Source organism: Branchiostoma lanceolatum, chromosome 3, assembly GCF_035083965.1.
Source record: "Branchiostoma lanceolatum isolate klBraLanc5 chromosome 3, klBraLanc5.hap2, whole genome shotgun sequence".
NCBI lineage: Eukaryota > Metazoa > Chordata > Leptocardii > Amphioxiformes > Branchiostomatidae > Branchiostoma > Branchiostoma lanceolatum.
The window spans coordinates 7,600,362-7,618,083 of NC_089724.1; the positions used below are offsets into that span (position 1 = coordinate 7,600,362).

At 40.5% G+C, this 17,722-nt stretch overlaps 1 protein-coding gene across 1 annotated transcript in view; it reads right to left on the reverse strand.

Annotated features, from left to right (window-relative positions):
* The window catches only part of LOC136429282 (neurogenic locus notch homolog protein 1-like), a 33,294-nt gene extending 24,483 nt beyond the window's left edge, over positions 1–8,811 (reverse strand). The window contains exons 1-12 of the mRNA XM_066419143.1: positions 8,578–8,811; positions 8,148–8,288; positions 7,785–7,933; positions 7,316–7,599; positions 6,521–6,723; positions 5,730–5,799; positions 4,293–4,531; positions 3,179–3,316; positions 2,815–2,963; positions 2,223–2,506; positions 1,285–1,487; positions 446–515 (exon numbers count right to left, since the gene is read on the reverse strand). Coding sequence (XP_066275240.1) covers positions 446–515; positions 1,285–1,487; positions 2,223–2,506; positions 2,815–2,963; positions 3,179–3,316; positions 4,293–4,531; positions 5,730–5,799; positions 6,521–6,723; positions 7,316–7,599; positions 7,785–7,933; positions 8,148–8,240 — 1,882 coding nt within the window. The 5' untranslated portion in view covers positions 8,241–8,288; positions 8,578–8,811. The remainder of the gene's footprint in view (positions 1–445; positions 516–1,284; positions 1,488–2,222; positions 2,507–2,814; positions 2,964–3,178; positions 3,317–4,292; positions 4,532–5,729; positions 5,800–6,520; positions 6,724–7,315; positions 7,600–7,784; positions 7,934–8,147; positions 8,289–8,577) is intronic.
* Positions 8,812–17,722: the final 8,911 nt, after the last annotated feature.

Here is a 17,722-nt window from a genome sequence, read left to right on the forward strand (position 1 = left end):
ACCAGCCGAAATCTCCGCCGATCGCGATGGAATGAATCGTAGTTGTGTTCACACTCAAAATTTGATAGGATTGGATTGGATCCGATCGCGATTAATCCAATCAAACTACCTCCGGAGGTAGTTACAATCCAATCGCGATTGGATCGTTTTGGATCGTTCCAATCGCGATTGGGAGCGTTCACACTGAAAAAATCAATCGCGATTGGATCGATTCAATCGCGATTATACTTCAATCGCGATTGAAAAAAATGAGTGTGATCGGGGTCTATGTCTGCAACGACATATCATGTGTTGCTATCTCTGATGCAAATTGCTGACGGTATTGTAGTCATTTATATTTCCCTTCGAAATTCGAAATGGCATTTACATGTACCTCCACGAAAATATGTATATACATTGTATCTTAGTTCACTCTTATAAAAGTATAGTTTCCTAGTTTTCTTACCTTCACATTCGATCGTATCTCCTTCCAAGCATTTACATTCCTCACCATCATCTTCCCATACATCTCCAAGCTAAAATTGTTTAAAAGGGGTGAACGGGGGGTAGATTTAGATTAAAGCAACAGTTTAAGATCCATCACGCAATTATTTAATTCTCCAGCATATATTTGCATAATATTGAATAATCAATAAAACAACACTTTGTGTTTGTCCTGAAAACTCTTCATACTAACCTCTCTTTAATACTGCAAATGTAGTTTTTTTAGGTATGATGGCTTGAGACCATCTTATTTGACACAAAAATAAATCATATGTATACTGTGTGTCTATTTCCTCACAAAAACTATGTTTTAAAAACTATGTGAGTCGGTGGTTACCAGTTGCTATAACAACGGCCGTCTTTAATAATGGCGGGTTTTCGCCTTGTGGAGCCCCTCTCTCTCACTCAAAATACACCACCTTTGGCCTGCTGTTACTCCCACAAATGTATTCCAACTTTACCGTTCAAGGTATAATGAAACAACTCACACACATTAGACGTGTGTGTGATTTTAAAGTTAGATAGCACGTGACCTGACGAAAGTGTAACATGATCAGTGGTCTTTAAGTAGTTAGATGCTGGTATCAGCCCCGTGTCAGGAATAAATCAAATGATTTTAATGGAATCTCATCGTTACCGTTGGATCACCAATACCAATACGAATGCACAGAGGACCTGTTGAAATTTTGGTGTGTCCAATAAGTTCTGTTAAAACAAAGTACTAGTAAATCAAAGTCCACACAGTTGCAGTCTTTTTTGTTTCATAAAAGAAAGAAAAAAGTTCGATTAACTTGTACAGACCATATAATAACGTCCTTCATCGTCGGTGCAGCCACACTGATCTTCTGGAACGCACTCTTGTCCACTAAGGAGGAAGCCAGGGTTACATTTACAGCCTTCTCCACAGCCGTAGATACAGTACTCTTCAGTGTTGGGATTCGAGCAGGTCGCAGGACAGGAGCTGACGCATGTAGAGTACATGCTGTTCGGTGGGCAGACTTCGGCTGTTAGGAAGAAAAGAAGAAAAGACTTCGTTTATGTTTAAAGGCTGAATGAAAAGTACAGACAAAAACTGTGCCAGTCTCTCCTGCCTTACACAATCCCTGTCCTAACGGTATTATTTTATTACATTCCTTGCAATTGAGAAGTCTAATTAGATTAGAAAAACGCACCGAAGAGACTGTCCAACATTACCCCAACATTGAATATGTCGTTCAAACAGAATGTGTTCACAAGATACCATGCACGCGTGGTAGGACAGCTAATACATTTAAAGTGTACAGTTTAAGTTTGAAAAAATACTGAAATATGTTGGTAAATATCAGAGTACGATTCATCAGAGCACAGAAGTAAGAGAGAATGATAAAAACAGAGGTAAGAAAGCCATGACATATGCTATTGTCAAAAACATTTGTGTAAATAAACTTGGGGCGGATCAGGTTCATAAACATACGTAACAATAAACGCAGACACTGGGTAAGAAAACTTTTTTTTTAATTAGGAAAATCTGAGTTATTCATAAAAAGAGACCTGGTAATCTAAACATCAACCTTATCACTGCAACGCTAGGCAAGTAGTAGAAGCATGCATTACACCACGAGGATGAAAGCTGTTAAAACGTTGGTGAAAAGACTGTTAATGAAAATAACTTTTCTTGTAGAAATTAGCATCTCATACATGATATACATATATAAATGAATTTGCAACCGTGTATTATGACACATCTGCAAAATACGTACGACATCGCTCTGCTGTCCGCCAAGAAAATGGCGTCACACCCGCTGCCCGGCAGGCGTCGACGTAGGCCTCCAGATTCTGACAAAGCCCTATGGTGTCCCCATTCCATGCACACATGTCGAAGACACAGTTGTTGAAGAAAGTTTCGGGATCCACGGCGGCGTGGCAGACAGCAAACGGGCTGTCAGTATCTTTAAGCAGCCCGCAATTGTCGGCCGACTCAGCAGCTGCTCGTACGGCGTCGTTACAAGGGGGAGGTGGAGGTGGTTCGGGACCTCCAGGGCAACTAAAGGAGAAAAACGAGACCTCATAGTGTTTGGAATTATCGCGATAGCCCCATGACTTGTGAAATCACTTAGTCATTACTTATTTACAACAAAAGTTCGGAAACCTCATACACCCAAAAAATATTTCAATAATGCAAATGACCTAATTACCAAATATCATCACAATCCATCCAGCCGTTTATATGTTTTGTTGACCAAAAATATCCGGGAACACACACAAACAAGCACTCACACACAAGCAGGCTAACAAATAAAGAGACAGACCAAAAGCAATACCACCATTTATCATGGAAGTAAAAGAACATACGTATCAATGTGGGTGAGCCAACTGCTCCCGAAAGTGGTCCAGTCTCCGACAATGGTTCCGTCTGGTGTCATGTAGTCGTCGCTCGTGTCGCCGTTGTAGTTACCGCACAGACCACACATCTGTCCCCAGTAGTCACCCGGAACCACCACCTACAATGGAGTTTTGAAAAAGTTATTCTTACATTCTAGCCAAGCTTTTCGTCATTTTTCCTCAAAGTGTATGCTTTGTAGCAATGGAATCTAGAAATGCACTGCATTCTTATTTGTTTTCGTAAGCGTACTGGCTGTTCTTAGTCGCCATCGGTGTTGATTGTAAATATATCACGCTGTATACCGGTTTTATAGCCTCATCGAGGTTCTCTTACCTTGACTTCGTTAGAACCATCGTACAAGACTTCCACGCTGTAGTTTGTCAGAATAATCAGGACAAACCGCCCGCTCAAGCTGACATCGATCGCACCGCCAGCCAGACTGAAGGAAAGCGAGTACGGGTCTCCGTCCACCTTAATAAAGATGAACAGTGATTTGTAATTATGTGTTGAAGCTTTATTTAAGCATGTAGCATCGTTACGACATTTAGTTTGATATTCAGAGTATTTAGCATTTCTATCGTGTGAATAGATACAGAATGATATCAAATCAATCAATAATTTCTTACCGGCTTAGAGATATTGTTTATTTATTTATTTATTTATTTGTATCAGGCCCATGGCCCATAAAAACAGACACAGAACAAAGACTTACACAGCTACACTTACAAATACTTTACATAATGTCGCCAGAATGTGCTATGCCTATGGCAAAAGCCGTCCGAGTGTACAAGCACTCTAATTATATCATTGTCAGACGACAGCAGGCGTGTTACAAATGAGTAGGTGACCTTGCGACGCCTTGCGTCAAACATGTCGGTCCGGTTATTCACAAACAACCAACTAGTGCTTGTATGCCTGCCGACGGAAAAGAGCATTTTCATTGCGCTGTGGTAAGCCACTCGTAGCTTGGAGATCGCACTCACGCTGTAATTACTCCAGATTTGGGCACAATACATCGGGGAGCAATACGCTGAGAACAACTCACTTTTTACCGCCGCTGAGCAGTAACGAAACCGCCGGAGGAGTGAGTTTGCCCGAGAATAAAAGCCTCTGACGTGAGCTCGGATTGCTGCGTCATCCGAAAGATCAGGGGTAATTATATACCCAAGATATGTGGTAGAAGAGGCATACTTTAAGGCGGTACCGTACAGCATCACAGTACAGTTTAGTGTAAGTATTCTACCGGAATGACTGTCAGTGCGAATGACATGTATTTCTTACAAAAGGCTAACATTGACGCCATCCTACTGTAAAGTAAACTATGCGACTTGAAATAGATGTATCAATGTTTGTAAATAAATGTTTATGTGCAAACATCATTATCACGACTCCATGTGAATCTCTTCTTATCTAAAAACTTAACAAAGATAAAGAAATCATTACTCACTGTGACAAGCCTTCCTTGGTGAACTCCTACCACAAAACCGTGTGCCTCCACGAATACTTCGCGTACGGCAGAAACACTTGGATTATGAGGGAGTTGTCTATTCTGAGTTGTCACGCTAAAGTCACTGCTGTTGCCGCAGTCCTTGGCTAAGGTGTACTTGCATCGTCCTTGGAAGTGGTGTTCGCTTCCGTCGAACGGATAGTAGTGAGGGTCGCCCCATGCCCTGCAGACTGCCATGCCTATCATGGGAAATCAAGGGAAGAAGAGCTATTGTTAACCATAACAACTAGTATATTGAAGCTTTAGTTTGGTTGCTAAAGTAACCACCTTAAACATGCTGAAGATTTTGCTACCTATAGTGAGAGGTCTGCTGGGAGGGTTGGACGTGAGACTATATGCCATTGTGTAGTTTGAAGCTCTCCAGGGTGGTACAAGGAGCAGCCTGTGCAAACAGGTTATTTCACTCCTTGGTTGTTCTTGGGAAGAGGGTACCTGATAGGCCGCAGGGTGTGGCCGTCGGGTTGCTTTGGGTTGGCCTGCTAGGGTAGGGCAGGACTTTGTGATGACGATTAGTTCGCGGAATTTGTAGACGGCAATAAATCTCGGTCTCTCCTGGAGGGTCGGCCACTGGAGCTCCTCCAGCAGCATATCGGTCACGCTAGAGTTTGTCTTTAACGGTTCTCCGTCCGGCGAGTTGCCCTGGGCTGTACGGCTTAAATCGTGTTTATCTCTTTAGTTGTTTAAAGATCCCATACTGCACTTGCAACTCAAGGGTCGGGCGTACTAGAGCTGTGTAGGCTAACTCTTTAATTTTCTTTGATCTTATTTCCAAGTTGCGTGGTTAGGTTTAGAGTCTTCTTGATAATTAGGTTTAGGAGAGTACATTGATTGGTAGAATAATGGTGACAGAATTTAAGACAATCGAACCAAGCGGTTATCAGTACTGTTTTAATATTTGTTTCCAGTGGTCTCGCTTATTTGGCGATCTCTCTATCTGCGCTCGCTACGCGCTCTGGCCAATTCTAGGTCGCAGAGAGCGTGGGACAAGCAAATAGATAGATCGCCAAGGAACGCGAAGGGAGCCCATTAGAAACAAAGATTAACCCTATCAATAACCGTTTGGTTCGATTGTCTTTGATTCTGTTAATCGTGACGTCTTAGTGGAATGGCGAATGGGGGTATAACAAAGTGTTCAGGTAGAGTAACAGTATTTTCTGAAAATTGCCATTGAAAATATCTCATATATAGACAAGACAAACAATAAATCAGCCAAACTGTGGTGCCAGTGTGTGTATCTCCTGAAACAGTGTTGGTTACATTATTCTACGCACTCTGCAGCAGATGAAGACGAATAATGAGCACATATTGCACACGAATGTATAACGACAGCAAGACATGATCAAGACATAAAATCAAACATAAAAATGTCCTGCTCACCGAAACATGTGATTACATTTCCAGCGCTGCAGACACAGTTCTGCCCGTCTTCTCTCCAGCGCTCTCCGAGCTACAGGAGTTTGGAACATCGGAACACATTACACAATATGTGTTTTATCGCTGCTACCGCTCAAACTTTCATTCATAAGATTCATGTTCATCAAACATTTAACAAGTACAGCCTATGTTCATTTTGTAATACGTAGTCGTAGAATTTTAAATAGTGGTTCGTGTGCATTAACCTCAGCTTTGGTACACCGGTTTTGTGATTTATGTGGTTTGTAGAATAAGCAGACAGAATTTTATGCCACTACATTACTCTTACGGGCATGGGAACAACTCACAAATATGAACGTTTCCAAAGGAACTAAGCAGTCTGCCGGAGAACATCACCTTTTGTTTGTAGTTTAGACACACAGCTCGCCGTATGACGTTGACGTACGGAAATGATATAAGGTTTTCTTCCAACACAGACGAATGAACTCACTACAGTTTCAACACGCCTCTGGTTTGATAACAATAATCGATAAGTTGATTGCTAATAGCACATGATCAAACGGAAGTGTAACATGATCAGTGACTTAAAAGTGGTTGCAATATAATATGGTTAAATGAAGGCTAGTCAATGTTCTGAGTCATGATCGCACGCGGTACACATTGCATCCTCGTGACCTTGACTATGATAGTGGACCTGTTGAAATGTTTGTGTGTTCAGTCTTTTGTGTTAAAACAAACCGCAGTTGCAGTTTTTGTTGTTTCATAAAAGAAAAAAAAGATTAACTTGTACTGACCATAAAGTAGCGTCCTTTATCGTCAGTGCAGCCACACTGATCTTCTGGAACGCACTCTTGTCCACTAAGGAGGAAGCCAGGGTTACATTTACAGCCTTCTCCACAGCCGAAGATGCAGTGCTCCTCAGAGTTGGGGGTCGAGCAGGTCGCAGGGCAGGAGCTGACGCATGTAGAGTACATGCTGTTCGGTGGGCAGACTTCGGCTGTTAAGAACAAAAACAAGAAGAAAGGTTCTCTTAGGCTACTGTTATACAAAATCCTAAAGGTATGTGTATTATCATATTCCAAACTCCGAAGAGACAGCTAGCTCCCTCTAACAATGAAACAGAATATCCCATTAAAACATAATGTGATCACAAGATACCATGCAAGTGCTGTAAGCTAATACATTTGGCTTAAGTTTGAAATATGTCGGTAAACAAAAGAGGAGGACGGTACATCAGAGCACAGAGAGAGATGGAAGAAGAGATAAGAAAGCTATGTCATGCGATATTGCCAATAAAAATTGTACAAATACCTTCAGAGGGAGATCATAAACATTTGCAACGATTAATGCATATGACAGACAAAGGAAACCCTTTTGATTGAATAAATCTAATAATACGAATACAAATTTAGTCACTTTTGAGGCTCTAGCTCGACAAGTAGTAGAATCATATATTACACCACAAGGATGAAGGCTGAAAGCAATCAAAACGTTGGTGAATAAAAAAAATTGCTTACAGGAAGAACTTTACTTGTAGACATCACCGTCTCATAAATATTTAAATACAACACTGACAAAAGACAACGTACGACATCGCTCTGCTGTCCGCCAAGAAAATGGCGCCACACCCGCTGCCAGGCAGGCGACGGCGTAGGCCTCCAGATTCTGACAAAGCCCTATGGTGTCCCCATTCCATGCACACATGTCGAAGACACAGTTGTTGAAGAAAGTTTCGGGATCCACGGCGCCGTGGCAGACAGCAAACAGGCCGAAAGTATCTTTAAGCAGCCCGCAATTGTCGGCCGACTCAGCAGCTGCTCGTACGGCGTCGTTACAAGGGGGAGGTGGAGGTGGTTCGGGACCTCCAGGGCAACTGAAGGAGAAAATTGAGTCAGAGCAGCAGGCAGTACAATGAACTTATTCTTGACGTCATAATTCTACGTATGGAAAAGATTAGACGTCTCATAGTTCTCACATTATCACATTGTTGGCACAATCGCTATAAAGCCATTAAAACGTTGTGGAATCAGAATGGTCCTAATTATAAAAAGAACATACGTATCAATGTGGGTGAGCCAACTAATCCCGAAAGTGGTCCAGTCTCCGACAATGGTTCCGTCTGGTGTCATGTAGTCGTCGCTCGTGTCGCCGTTGTAGTTACCGCACAGACCACACATCTGTCCCCAGTAGTCACCCGGAACCACCACCTACAATGGAGTTTTGAAAAAGTTATTCTTACATTCCAGCCAAGCTTTTTGTCCTCGTAAGGTACAAGCATTCTTTATAGGAAAGAAATCTCCAAATGAAGTCTATTCTTATTTGCCTTCTTAACCACACTGGTAGTTCTTAGTCAGCATCGGTGTTGATTGTGAATCTAACATGTTGGATACCAGTTTTATAACCTCAGTCAATTTTGCTTACCTCGACTTCGTGGGAGCCATCGTACAAGACTACCACGCCAAACTTTGTCAGTATAATCCGTACAAACCGCCCGCTCAGGCTGACTTCGATCATGCCGCCTTCCAGGCTGAAGGGAAGCGAGTATGCCGCGGATCCGTCCACCTTATTAATAAAATAATAATGCATGTCTCTAATAATGAAGAGCTGTGTGTTCAAGCTTCATCTTCAGTGCTTCGTCTGTAGCATCGTTACGACATTTAGTTGAATATGTAAAATATCTATCATTGCTATCGTGTAATCCAGGTACAAAATGATATCAAATCAATATAAGTGGTACATATATGGTGAAAGTCGATATCCTGCCTGTCCCACCTCAATGCAAACATCATATTTCAAACTCATTGTGAACTCTTTTTATCTAAAGTAATGCTAAAAAAAGTCCGTTACTCACAGTGACAACCCTTCCTTGGTGAACTCCTACCACGAAGCCGTGTGCCTCCACGTATACTTCACGTACGAAAGAAACACTTGGATTATGAGAGAGTTGTCTATTCTGAGTTGTCACGCTAAAGTCACTGCTGTTGCCGCAGTCCTTGGCCAAGGTGTACTTGCATCGTCCTTGGAAGTGATGTTCGCTTCCGTCAAACGGGTAGTAGTGAGGATCGCCCCATGCCCTGCAGAGTGCCGGACCTATCAAGGTAAATCAAGGGAACATGTTATTTCTAAGAACAATAACAACAAGGAAGGCAATAAAAAAGTATTGCCATGGCGACGGCTGTTTTATGCTGTATTGTTGTCTTTTCAAAGTATTTGCTGCAATGGTGTAACTTTTGACATTGACTTTGTATGATTATATGGCTGGTGACTGGGTTCACGCCAACAGACTGGTATCAAATGTTGACAAAACAAAGTCCATCGTCATAGGAAGTCGGCACAAACTAAAGCATAAGCCAACACTACAGCTTTCGATGCTCAAGAGAATGATCGAACCAGTAGAGCAGGCGAAACTGCTAGGGATTGAAATGGACCAGCAGTTAACGTGGGGTCTACACCTGGACAAAGTTAAATCCAAAATGACAAGCGCTTTGGCAGCACTGGCAAGATCTCGTGACTACCTCACGAGCGACGCGTTAAAAACAGTCGCACAATCACTTGTCCTAAGTCACATGGATTACTGTTCTTGTCTCTTGTCAGCTAGTTCTCAATCTCACTTGAATAAACTACAGATTCTACAAAACAAGGCAGCTAGACTTGTCCTAAATGCAAAGTATGAATCCAACATAGATGACATGCACAGGAGGTTGAATTGGCCCAAAGTTAACGTAAGACTATACACAAGCACTCTCGCCATGTTTCATAAACTTCAGGCGGCCAAAAAACCAGAAGCTATCTACAAAAGGTTACAGAGAATTGACAACACACATCAACACAATACCCGTCTTGCACAAGGAGGGGGTTTCAAACTGCCAAAATCCAGAACCACCTCAGCTACCAGAACCTTTCTGTACAGATGTGTTAAATCATATAACACCTTTCCACAACACATAAAAACATCCGCACCTTCACTGTTCAAAACATTCCTCAAAGAAAGACTGATTACACTTCAGTACACAAATAAGCCATTACAACACTGGTGGTAGCTGAATGTATGTATTTCAAGTTGACCTCTGACCCCTCACGTTCTTTTTATTGCATCACATTTGATTTTGTTCATTACTGTCTGTCAATTGTAGATGTCTTGTATCACATTTGATTTTGGTCATGACTGTCTATCATTTGTATATGTTTTCTTCTTGTGATTTGATTTTAATGTATCAATGTGAATGGACTCCAGGAAGAATAGTGTAAGATTGTAATAATTGAACACTAATGGAGATACCAATAAAACATACAAACATACAAACATATGGCATGCGTTCTTTTCTCTACATCGTTGAATGGACTGATACCCGTGTGTACGTTGGCGAGTAATGCAATAGTGGTCATGGTTTTGATTGGGCTACATTAGGAACACGTGATCTATGTTGCATTGTCTCTCTTTGTCTCTCTCTTTTTTTTTCTCTCTCTCTCTTTGTCTATATATCTGTCTATCTCTCTCTCTCTCTATATATATATATATAGAGAGAGAGAGAGAGAGAAAGATAGATAGATAGATAGATAGATAGATAGATAGAGGTACATATAGATAGATATAGATATGGATATAGATATATATAGATATGGATATAGATATAGTATATCAATATGTGGCGTTTGGAATGACAGGCAACACGGTAGATTGTTAATTTCTTTATTGAAATGTAATAGAAGGCATGTGTTGCATCATAGTTTTCCCCGTATTTACATGTGTTATATGTAGGTTGGTGCACTATGCGTTACCTATAGATCCTTCTATGACAATTGAAGATGCCTCGTACATGTTGGTCTTGGTATGGTTTGTTTATGATGACGGAGCAATATATATCAATCATAACATAAGTATGATACATGATGGATCGTTACAAACGTTATTCAAAATATATTACCATCGTTTATGCACATGCTTTGGTTATATATTTTTATTGATATTGCATGTTTTGAAAGGGGATAATAGATTGGTCACACGGTTGCGTGTTACGAGAGTACATAATAGCAGAGAACAACTTGTATAACGTATTCCTGCTTTGTAATACATATCGTCATATGTATAGCAGGTACCATATAAACTTAACAGCGATAACTAAGCATGAAACCTATTTGACATATAATAGCTATGTTAAGGTCTGAAAACATATGCATAGTTTTATTTGTTCATTTTCCAAATGAACCATTAAGGATAGTATAATGTTCTTGGTCTATATTTACAGTTTTCAATGTGGAACAAGACCTTTACCCCGTTCAGAATATGCACAAGTTATTTTTAACTTTGGTTGTTGCCTTTGCCGCATGTTGCAGTTTTGTTGTGCATGTGGTCTTGATGCATTGGAACAATAATTCATTCATTAGTATTGGTATCAATCGTATGTGTGGTGTCATTGCATAATCTGGCCATTTCTTTCCTGACTGATTCACATGCATACAATTTCTTTGGGTTTAAATTTGTAAGAGCTACACCGGCCAATGTGCGAACTCTAGACAGTGCTACATAACTTTGGCCTGATGTGAATATATCATTGCCAAGATCGATGACAGCATGGTAAAGTGATACACCTTGTAATTTATGCACGGTTGAAGCAAATGTTAAAAACTTATTGACAGTACACATTTATATATATATATATATATATATATATATATAAGAGGGTGCAAGATCATGTGGCCGCATCATTGTGGAACGCGGGTAAGCATTCAAAGTTTGCTAAGAAGAAGTCTGTAATGATATTGATATTTCGGGCAGTGCTAAAATACCGACAGTTGCCTTTTCTTGTTCATCCGAAGCACACAAAAATCAACTGGCTGTACTTACAGGGACGTTCTGGCGTCGGGAACTACAGATGACACACCCGGGCGAAGGACGATTAGTCTCAGCAAATCCTGCGTAAAAGGACATCATATATATTGGTAATTTGGAAACATAACATGGCGTTAAAATGTACAATGTACTTAATCAATAACTGACTGCTATTTTACTAAGTACGTATCACATGGTACAGCACACGTAGAATTAACTTTAGTTTAAGTGTATAATAGATAGCAGTCAAGAAGAACAAGATTTTTCAAACCAGACACAACTCTAGTACATCTACGACAGTTGGTTATTACGATATGTCCTAGAAATATATTTTTTTTTAAGACGGAACTCACCGGTATGTAAAAGTGCATCTGACTGACGAAACGAACTGGTCTGGCCGCGCGCTGGTCAGGCTGCGGGTCCGGGCCGAAACGCAAGCCGTACGGAATTAAATCTTCGCTTGTAACGAGCGACTCAGACGGTAACCGGTCAACCGCAGCTGGACGAATCGTCAAACTGCGGGAGCACCAATCACAGCGAAGGAGGGGGCTACCAATCAGAGCAGAGATCTTATCAGCAGAATGACGCTGACCACGTAGGGAATCTCAGACTGGTTTAACTGGTAAAACTACTTCGCGTGCAAGTAACAATCCACAAATACCAAACATAGCTGGGATGTACGGAATACCCGGCAACTAAATACATAATGAAGAAGACCTTTATTGTATGTTCGTGCCCCGAGGGGCTCAAGATACAGGTCGTTTAACATAAACCTAACTAACATGTAAGAGACATATACAGTGAAATATATACAGTACATTGTGTAAACATACATGGTAGACGAAAGTGATAAGCTTAGCTAATCTAGTAGAGTCAACTTCTTCTCGCTTCTTTGTACATGTGTAAGAACAGATCATGTTTCTTATACAAGGGTTATCTAGACGCAACAAAAAGATAAATTTATCCGTTGCGTTTAAATATTCAAAGTATGGGAATTTCTCATTAATGCATTTGAAAAGAACATTTCCTTCTATATCGTAAAATTGACAATCTGAAACATGAGTTCCACGACCTCATATCTCCATGAACAATTCTATTCATGCAAATGACTTACACATTTGCATAATATAATAACTTTATTGCACAACAATTGTACAAAGTACAAAGTATGGCATTCATTCATATATGCTTGGTCATAAACACATTTATCTAACTTACACATGTTGCAATATTGACAGTCCTATAATTTTCGAATTAGATGAATTATGGTGTTTTTGCATTAATTATGCAGATTAGGAATTTATTTGCATAATTGGTATCTGTTGATGCTCCACTTTCCATAAACAACATATGTTACATGTATTTGAGTCTGACAATGAAAAACACTGCAAATATAGATTTTCCTCATTAGCTATGCAAATTCAGTCACAATTAGCATAAATTGCACTACATTTTGTATATCTCTGTCTAAGCTACCTGCATACTAAGTTTCATATTGACAGTCCTATAATTTTCCAATTAGATGAGATATGGTGTTTCGCATTAATTATGCAAATTAGGAATTTATTTGCATAATTGGTATCTGTTGATGATCCACTTTCCATTAACTACATACGTAACATGTATTTGAGTCTGATAATGGAAAACACTGCAAATATAGATTTTCCTTATTAGCTACGCAAATTAAGTCCCAATTAGCATAATTTGTACTTCATTGTTTATATCTCTATCTAAGCTACCTGCATACTAAATATCATGGAAATCCGTTTTCCTTTGTTCAGTTATTCTCCTTAGAAGATATTTACAAAAACACCCCTGCAGTTCCAGAGGAAACTGCTAGGGAGCCCAAACCTACACAACTTCTTTATTACATCACAAGCTATCTGCCACCCAAAAATCAAGACCACAGCACGTCCAGGTCAAAATATACAAAAATTTAAGTTCTGCTGCAGTACCAATGTCACATACCAGGGGGCCCAAAATCGACCTTAAACTTCGGCTTCACAACACCTGCCCACATACCAAATATCATCGTAATCCATAAAGAGGTTCTTCAGTTATGCTGACTACAGTAGTGCGGAAACACAGACAGACAGACAAACAAACACACACACAAACAGACACACCCAAAACTATATCTCCATTTTTCATGGAGATAATGAAGTGCCGCTCATCTTCTATTTGATTTAACTTACAATATTGGCAAAGTCTATGTTCTAGAAGCGCGCGGTTGTGCCTTCCTGTTTCAATATGTAATTTGTGACAACTAATCCTGAATTTAGTGACAGCTACTCTCTGCTGTATGTTGCTTATAGATAGATACTCTTCTTCCTTATATAGGGACTTAAACAGTCGGTAAGTTCGTAATTTGTTACTATAAGATTTCTCTCTATTAATGCGAGCAACCTGGCAACGAGGGCAGAACTCGGCAGGTACCCACTATATATATGGATTGAAGTATATATTAGACTTTACTCGTACTACAAAAGGTTAGTTAGAGAAGTACCCACAAACAGTCTTCAGTTTGAGTCTTTTCTAGTTCAACAAGACATGCACCGACGCAAGTTGCCATGTTGGCTGTCCTCTGTTAGTAGAATCCTTGAGGAGTCAGGCTTTGCTTACCTTCTACTTAACAGGGACGGTAATACATCATCCGCTCAGTCTGAAGTAAAACAAAGACTAAAAGATATCTATGTGCAAAGTTTTTACTCAGAACTGAACTCCAGTGGCAAAAAAGAGAACCAAGATAACAAGCTAAGAACCTACAAAACATTCAAACATACATATGAAAGAGAGAAATACCTTGATATAACAAACTTTAACCATCGCCACGCCATGACTAAGCTAAGGATTAGCGATCACGTACTACATATTGAAGCTGGTAAATATAATCGGACTCCTCCTAGTGACAGACTGTGTATATTTTGTAATGAGAACTATATAGAAAATGAAGTACACTTTGTTCTAGAATGCTCTCTTTAAAAAGATATGCGCAAGTCTCTTGTTAGTGCCATATTGTTAGACCAAAGATATGCACATTTAACAAAGGAGGAAACGATCGCATATGTAATGTCAACAGCTAATTACGATGTAATGAAAAAACTCTGTGAATTTGTCTACAAATGTTTCAAGAAGAGAGAAGAAGCGTGTAAATCATAGTCAAAGCATAGCATATTTTTCTTAGTATTCTCTTGATATTGTAATATGCATTTAGCCCTCTGTTGGGCATGAATATGCAATAAACTTCATTGTCATTGTCATTATCATTGTGAATTTCGGCTTAGAATATTTGAGTGTAAATATCTTTCAAACGTTGGCTAATGGAATTGATGATAGGAGTCATGTTTGTTCCCAGGGATACCGGGGGGCTCCAAACAAAGACAAAAACACACCCTTCTTGTTGTATCTTACGAACACCGGACGCCCAGCATCTTTTACCATTAGAATCTAGCAGAAATTGACATGAAAGGGCGTCCGCTTGTAGACTGTCAGCTGGCAAGTTCTGGCGCATTCAACAAGAAATGTTTGATGGCGTTAAGGGATGCCTCGACTTGAATTGGGTACCTCCCTAACTCCGCCCTTGACGCAACTTGTTACTGGCTGATCTAGGAACATTTAGGGACTGTTTGCAGAATTTGAGATTTACGGATTCGATGGGACAGAATTTAGGACTTTCAACTGCCCCCCAAATTTGTGAGCCATAGAGAAGAATATGTTTTACACAGGTATCAAATAGTTTGTTTTTAACAGATAATGGGGCATTGGATTTATCCAGTGACTGTTTGATTGCAAATAGAGCTTTTAAACCTTTGGAACTTAAGAATTTGTTGTTTGCTTTGAACGTGCCAGCTGAGTTTACAACTATACCAAGATAAGTATATAACGTTACAATTTCTACAATATGACTATCAAATAAAAAAAGAATAGTTGATATAACTGTTTGACGCGCTCCGGAAGCGTCGCCAAAATAATTTTGAAGCTTCAATTTGGTTACTGAGAGACACTCGGAAAGACATGTTGCTAGTCTGGTGTATGATGACATTAATTGGTCCAATTATCGTGCTGGAATCGAGGAAAATCGAACCAAGCATTTCTTAACAACCCTTAACGGCTACCAGACCCGGATATATCTGGGATACAGAAACATGCCCTGTTTGCCGCGCCCAGTCATAACCGGGATATGGTATTCCCCCGAAGCCCGTACGTTATGGGAGTTAGGGCCGCCGACTGCTTCGCGGGTTTCGTGAGGAAGGTCAAGGGTCAAACATTTACGACTTTTACTGGGCTGAAAGCCTGGCAACTTAAGTGTCAACAACAATCTTCGTTTACAGCGGGCAACGTTCCAATACGCAATCCTGTACGGAGCAGCGCAATTGCAGGTGTATCCGTTGACTTATTCGATGCAAGTGGCGCCATTTTGACGCAAATCAGAGCTACATTCGTCTATGTGTGCAACGAGGTAAAAAATCTTAGAACACTGTAAAAGGGGAATGTTCGCCGTGGGTTTATGTTCGTTTTATTCACACTGACGTGACCTCTCTAACGCAAACTTGAAGCCACCGCGAAAGTTACAGCGTATTTTACAGTATTGATTACGGTTCAGCGCTAGCCCAGTGTCCTATCTATTGCTTTGGTAAGTTTGATTGCGAGCACTATGGTAAAGTAGTACTAGCCAGAGAGCAAAAGAGGTACTATGGCATTCTTTGTAGATCAGTGATTGTTGAGCTCAGGAGTACTCCCAAAAGCGACTGTCCTGTACGTCTATGACCCCCTTGCCAAAGTCTGATAATGCTTCGGTCTCATTTCATTTCCATTTCGGGGCCGGACCGGGCTGTTTGTGAAAACGAAAAATAAAAAAAAATGCACATCAAGAAAACACACAATATATGGTTAGGAGTGATTTTTAAAAGTTTTCAGCCTTGTTTTTTATGTCATATTTTTCGTTCCCATGCACAAGCTGCCCGGCCGGGCCCCGGATTGATAATGGGACCGAAGCATAAGTAGGTGTGAGACCGTGCATTATCGTTTGGCTGTCCGCAAAGGCGCCGACGCTATCTTCCATCTCGTAAACGGTCGTCGCCTTCTGAAATAGTTGTCGCCTTTTAGCGCGTTCCGTCGCTTAAGTGTATACGCACGCTCCGTCAACACTTAATATGATGTTTCAGGACGTACTTGATTGAGGGATATTGGGCTTTAAGTTGAAATTAACCCTTTTCGATATTTTTTGTTACAATTTATTACGCTACTGACGTACAATGTAATTGGAATGTTGCTTTGTGTACGTTTTTACCTATTGTCAGCCCTCTAAAAAGACGGTAGGAAAGGCCTAAATATGGTATCTACCGGGAAAGATATGGTATCTACCGGGAAAGATATGGTCTAGCGGAGGTTAACTTTGTCTTCACAAGTTCCTTTAACGCCGTCTACCTTAAATAGTGAAGGAATATTCTAGTCTATAGGTCGCAAAAGGAAATCTGCTTTTGTTGTATGCATGTACGCACATTTTCATGAATTTCGTACTCAAAACAAAAGCAAAAACCTCTTTTGATACTAGAAAGGCCGTCATTTGCCCCTGAGCAAATACAGCATGTTTAGCCATACTCCTCCCCATGCAAGAAGTGGGCTGTCCCAAAATAACACCTGGGCAAATCGAAATATTAACTGCATGTAGAAAGGCAACATCCTACTTCGCCAATCTCCCTCCCGATGCATAAATTGACTGTTCCAAAATCACCCGTGCAAAAAAATTCTCTCTACAACTTCTGCGAGACCCCAAGAGCTTCTTACTGCAAAGGCTTGCGTGTGTTCCTGCAATATGACCTCAGGTAACCTAAATAGAACACGTGTTCTTTGTCCAGTAGCAAATGGAACGCGGGGATCCTTTGATAGAACATGCCTTTGGATTCCTTGGCCAGCAGCAAATAGAACATGGAATGGGGATACCACTTTTGCCCTGTTTTTGGTCTGAAAATGGGTCCAAAAGTCCCCAAAATGAAGCATTTTGAAGTGATGTACAACAGAAATGTGATTGAAGCCCTGTACGGACATGTTCAAAGCACCCTTGCACCGATTGTCAGGGCATTTGCTTGCAATACCAGGGCACACGAGCCTAAAATATAAAAAATTGCCTAAAAATGCCCCCCAAAAAAACCATAAAAATGATTTT